The sequence below is a fragment of the Silene latifolia genome, chromosome Y (genome assembly GCF_048544455.1).
Source record: "Silene latifolia isolate original U9 population chromosome Y, ASM4854445v1, whole genome shotgun sequence".
Lineage (NCBI taxonomy): Eukaryota > Viridiplantae > Streptophyta > Magnoliopsida > Caryophyllales > Caryophyllaceae > Silene > Silene latifolia.
Window position 1 is genome coordinate 226,622,173 of NC_133538.1, and position 6,007 is coordinate 226,628,179.

Consider the following 6,007-nt stretch of genomic DNA (forward strand, 5'->3'; position numbering starts at 1 on the left):
ATTAACACCAGACGAGGAACCAGCACGCCAAGAGCCTACACCCACATCAGGTGCGATGGGACAACAGAGAAGCAGGGCTACAGCTGCGGTCCCAATAACCAGGATGCCAGTTACGAATCAAGTTGAATATACCTGGGAAGGCACTCCGGCGGCAGCAACATCGCAGGCGCGCCAAACAGAAGTTCTAGAACAGCAAAACTTCGTACGAGGAGCAGAACGTCACTCACAGAAGCATCTGCGACCCACCGGGAGAGAGACATACATAGAATAGCAGTACCAGGAACTACGGAGCCTCCTCCGGAGGGTCCCAGGAATGCCTCTGCCTATGGAGATGGTTGCACCAGAAAGCTACGCCGACTCACCGTTTACTGATGATATAGCTACAGTGGCCTTACCAAAAGGATTTAGCGTCCCAAAAATGACCCTCTTCGACGGAACCGCAGACCCTTGTGATCACATCAGTCAATTCAAGCAGAAGATGATGGTTACTGCCGCCACGGGAGCCTCAAAGGAGGCATGTATGTGTAAAGGATTCGGTTCAACCCTAACCGGAGCAGCATTACAATGGTTCGTTGGCTTGCCTAACGGGGCCATAGGTTCATTTTCTGATCTAGTCAACGCATTTAACCAACAGTTCTCCAGCAGCCGGAGAACACCCAAGCAGCCAAGCGACTTGTACAGGATCGTCCAGGAAATAGGTGAATCAATCAAAGATTATGTCACCAGGTTCAATACAGAGAAAGTCTCAATACGTGGCTGCGATGTGTCCACTGCCATCAACGCCTTCAGGCAGGGCCTAGATAAGGAATCCGGCCTCTACAAAGAATTAACGATGTACCCTTGTGAGAGATTCGATGAAGTCCAGCAGAGAGCCACATCGGCATTAAGGTTAGAAGAAGACATACAGGCTCGAAAGGGAGTAACAAACTTCGACAAGACAAGCAGGAAATTTGCAGTAGAAAAGAAAGACGAACGAGCTAAGCCATACAAAGACTCCAACATCGCCATATAACAAAAAACTCAAAGAAATTGACGACTCTCCGCATCCCCCTAAACTATCCGAGTACGGATTCAACACGGAATGGAAGGATCCGCTGAAAGCACTTAGAAGCCTGGGTGATCAGGTCAGGTGGCCGAAGCCTCCCACTCAGGACCGACCCAACGACGACAGAGACAGCAGCAAGAGATGCGAATGGCACCAGGACATAGGTCACAGGATAGAAGACTGCTACAGGTTGCGAAAGGAAGTAAAGTTTCAGGTACGCAAAGGAAACTTGGATCACCCGCTATCACGTGGGGCAGACAGAGGGAAGCACCGAATCGGGTGCTCCTTCGCTCCACCCATATGCACGAAAATTATTAACGTGATAACAAAGCGGATCCGAACTATCGGGTTTGACATATTCCGCCGCTAAGAGGAAAGCTACCTAAGTAAAGGGGATCATCCGAAAACTTCGTATAGGGTAAGCTAGAGTAATTTACCCCGGTAACTTTCGATGAGACTGACATAGAAAGCGGTGCAGAGCAACATGACGATGCCCTAACTATAACGTTATCCGTTGGCAATTGCACCGTACGAAAAGCATTAGTGGATACAGGGAGCTCTGTGAATCTCATCATGATCGAAACTCTCAAAACTATGGGTTTCGATAAAGAGAACCTGATAAAGAAATCTGTGCCCCTGGTAGGATTCAGTGGTGAAACCACGCATTCAGTGGGTGAGATAACCATCCCAACATATATTGAAGGAGTTAATAAACTAGTGAGATACCTAGTCATTGAGGGTCCAACCACCTACAACGTGATACTAGGAAGACCATGGCTGCATCAGATGAAGGCGGTGCCCTCAACATATCACCAATGTCTCAAGTTCCCAACACCATGGGGCACGGTCACAGTAAAAGGAGATCGAGAGGAATCCAGAAACTGCTACGCTCAAGCCCTCAAGGCTACAACCAAGCTCCCTTTATAGCAATTACAGAATCGGGGCACCTCGACAGAATATAAGGAGCCTCCCTCAGAGGAACTGGACCAGATACACCTGGACGAGGCACACCCGGATAGGACAGTATTGATTGGGGCAACTTGCAGTGAAGAGTCACAGCGACACCGATTCACTTTCTCAAGAACAACATGGACTGCTTCGCTTGGTCCCGCAATGATATGGTAGGCATAGACCCATCCGTTATTTCGCATAAATTAAGCGCGAACCCAAGCTGCACCCCGGTACAGTAGAAGAGAAGAAAATTTACGGTAGAAAGAAATGAGGTCATTAACAAGGAAGTAGATAGCCTCCTGGCAGCAGATAAAATTAGGGAAGTTAGCTACCCTGAGGATCTATCTAATGTAGTAGTGGTTCCCAAGAAGAACGGCAAATGGAGGGTGTGTGTAGACTTCACAGATCTAAACAAAGCTTGTCCTAAGGATCCCTTCCCACTGCCACATATCGATACAATGGTGGATGCTACTGCGGGACATGAAGTGCTCACTTTCCTCGATGCTTGGAGCGGTTATAATCAGATCAAGATGCATCCGCAAGATCAAGAGAAAACAACATTCATGTCAGAAAGAGGCATATATTGTTACAAGGTCATGCCCTTTGGCCTGAAGAAAGCCGGGTCCACTTACCAACGGTTGGTAAATAAAATGTTTAAGCATCAAATGGGGAAGACCATGGAAGTATACATAGACGACATGGTGGTGAAGTCCAAAAAAGCAGAAATGCACATGGAGCACTTGACGGACACCTTCCAAACGTTAAGGGAGTTTAAAATGAAACTTAATCCGTCCAAGTGCTCGTTTGGGGTGTCTTCAGGAAAATTCCTAGGGTATATGGTGACCCAGAGGGGAATTGAGGCAAGCAAAGTACAGATAAGAGCAATACTCCACCGAATCACCCTGAAGCCAAAGGACGTGCAAAGGTTAGCAGGGAAGGTGGCGGCCCTAAACAGGTTCATATCAAGGGCCTCGGAAAGGTGCAAGCTGTTCTATGATATATTGAGGAAGAGTCAGAAATTCGAATGGACTGAAGAACATGAAAAAGCGTTCGAAGAACTCAAAAGCTACTTAAGCACACCACCGTTGTTCGCAAAGCCAGAGTAAGGAGAACCACTATTCTTGTACCTTTCAGTCACGGAAGCAGCTGTAAGCACGGTCTTAGTCAAAGAACAGGAGGGAGTGCAGCATCCCGTATATTATATTAGCAAGTCTCTGCTTCCTGCAGAGACCAGGTACACTTCTTTCGAAAAACTAGCATTGGCTTTGGTTCATCGCTTCTTATAAATCATGCGTCGTACTTTGAATCTCACACCATCCATGTCATAACCAATTACCCACTAAAGACTATTATGAGGAAGCCCGAACTTTCGGGCGTATTGACTAAGTGGTAAGTACATCTTAGTGGCTATGACTTGCAATTTGAACCTGCACGATGATAAAATCCCAAGCCCTAGCAGATTTCGTCTCGACTTTCGCGCCCGCCACCCATGGGGAGGCAGAAGAAGGAATGCTGGCAATAACAGGGAATCAGGATGGTGAAATATGGACCCTATACATTGATGGAGCCTCAAATGCAAGAGGGGCTGGTGTAGGTTTAGTCCTTCGATCTCCTAAAGGAGATATGATAGTACAGGCTATTAGATGTGAGTTCAAGGCAACCAACAACGAAGCCGAGTACGAAGCCCTTGTACTTGGGATGCAGATGGCGTCAGGGCTTAAGGTGAGGAACCTGAGGGTATACAGTGACTCCTTACTTGTGGTGAATCACGTAAACAATGAATACGTAGCACGTGATTCAAAGATGATAGCCTACTTGAAGATAGCCACAGAGCAAAAGTTAAAGTATAGAACGTTCAAGATAATTCAGGTGCCGCGGGAGCAGAACGTGGAGGCAGACGCCCTGGCCACGTTAGGATCCACCTTCCAACCCTCAGAGTTATCGAACATACCGATTACCCATGTGTTGACCCCAGCCATCCAGAGGGAGCCAGATCAGAGACCGGTAAAAGAGGATGTACATATGCAGTATACACAGGGAGCCAGGACCCTGGTTTCCACAGTAGGATAGCAGGATGCAGATTGGAGGGCTCCATACCTAAATTGGCTAAGGGATGGGACACTCCCTGAAGACAAAAAGGAAGCACAAAGTTTCAGAATAAAAGCTTCTAGATATATCATGATTGACAATATTCTCTTCAGGAAATCATTGGCAGGACCATGCCTCAGGAGCTTAGGCAAAGAGGAAGTCAAACAAGATCGAAAGATGTGCACAGCGGGGAATGCGGGAACCACGCTGGAGGACGAAGTCTGTCAAACAAAATCTTAAGACAAGGGTATTTCTAACCCACCATGCGCGCAGACGCCGTAAATCACGCTAAACGCTGTGAGTCATGTCAAAAGGTGGCTCCAACAATCCACCAGCCAGCAGAACCAATGCATCCGATTATCTCTCCATGGCCGTTCATGATGTGGGGCATGGACATAGTGGGTAAGCTGCCCAGGGCTCCAGGAAACAGGGTATATATGCTAGTTATGACCGACTACTTCTCAAAGTGGATTGAAGCAGAGGCAATGACAGAGGTAAAAGAACAACAGGTGATCTCTTTCATCAAGCGCAACATCATAAGCAGATTTGGGATACCATCCGAAATCATATGCGATAACGGGTCCCAGTTCATATCAGATAACACCAAGGTTTTTGTGCACGATGGAACATAACACTAAGAAAATCAGCCCCGGATATCCGCAAACCAACAGCCAAGCCGAGTCTAGCAACAAAATCATTGTGGAGAACCTCGAAAACTACCGGAAGAGTTGGGGGAAAATGGGCGATGAACTACCATTGGTACTCTGGTCAGATAGAACAACACCGAAAATGGCAATAGGCCAAACTCCATTTAGCCTTGTATACGGAGCAGAGGCAGTGATACCCTCAGAAGTTCTGATACCCACGCACAGATACGGCTGTCAGACGGCAGAGCAGAACAAAGTTGAAATGGCCAGGAGCCTGGATACCGTTGATGAGCTACGAGAGAGTGCCTACATACGTATGGCATCATATAAACATTCGGTAGCAAGGACATATAACAAGAATGTCAAAATCAGGACCCTTGAAGTAGGGGACCTCATACTCAGAAGGGTATTCGAAAATACCAAGAACCACAAAGCAGGCAAGTTTGCCTACAAATGGGAGGGGCCATATCAGGTCGAAAGCGTTATAAAAAATGGGGCATACAGGTTGATGACCATGTCAAGCAAATCAAGGCACACCTAGTCCCATTGAGCCCGGCTTTGGACCATCACGCAATTTGAGGTCCAAGACCAAACCCGTTTAAAGAAAACATCGAGCTTTTGGCCTAGGATCCTCATATCAAGAAGTTGGAGGATTTTTACATGTTATCTTTTGTCTTAAAATGAATTGAACCATGTGGGACAAGGTAGATAAAACCGAGTGATGGGGACATTTGCACGGTTTTATAGACTTATCAAGGGGTCACTTTCAACCTTTCCTCTTTTGAACAAGCAAGTTCTAATGCACCTTTGGAAGGCTACCAAAAGCATGAGCCGGTTTTTGTGAGCCTCTAAAAGGTCTATTGTGATCATAAATAAGTAAATAGAACATGCCAAAGGGAGGTTGTATTTTATGCTTTATGTCATTGTCTTGTGTAAGTTGTGTAAGGTCTAGAGGACCGTTTTTCTTGTTGTTTTTCGGTCTTTATGTGAGCCCTAGATCTTAGTTTGTAATCAAGGGTCAAGATTGTATGGCTTGTAGTATAAAAGCCAAAGTTAGACATGAGAAAATCAGATTTGGTGAATGAAGAAAACACAAGTTAGAAACATCGATTTCTACTAAACCTCTTTTGCTTAGTGCTTAGAGTCGGGTACTCTTCTTTGCTGTGTGCTGGAAGATAGTCCTTGGGTATTTTTTTTTGCTGTGTGCTGGAAAATTATCCTCTTAGTCTTAACCTAGTGGCTGTGTGCTTGGGTTAATTCATATCCCCATCGCATC

At 46.2% G+C, this 6,007-nt stretch overlaps 1 protein-coding gene across 1 annotated transcript; it reads left to right on the plus strand.

The window, feature by feature from the left end:
- The first annotated feature begins 313 nt into the window (after positions 1 to 313).
- Positions 314 to 1,012, plus strand: LOC141630164 (uncharacterized). Its single transcript, XM_074443029.1, has one exon. The coding sequence runs from the start codon at positions 314 to 316 to the stop codon at positions 1,010 to 1,012; it is 699 nt and encodes a 232-aa protein (XP_074299130.1).
- The last annotated feature ends 4,995 nt before the right edge of the window (positions 1,013 to 6,007 follow it).

What these genes read in the sequence shown, in the direction of transcription:
- LOC141630164 (XM_074443029.1), top strand. Translation starts at nt 314, where the DNA reads ATGCCTCTGCCTATGGAGATGGTTGCACCAGAAAGCTACGCCGACTCA.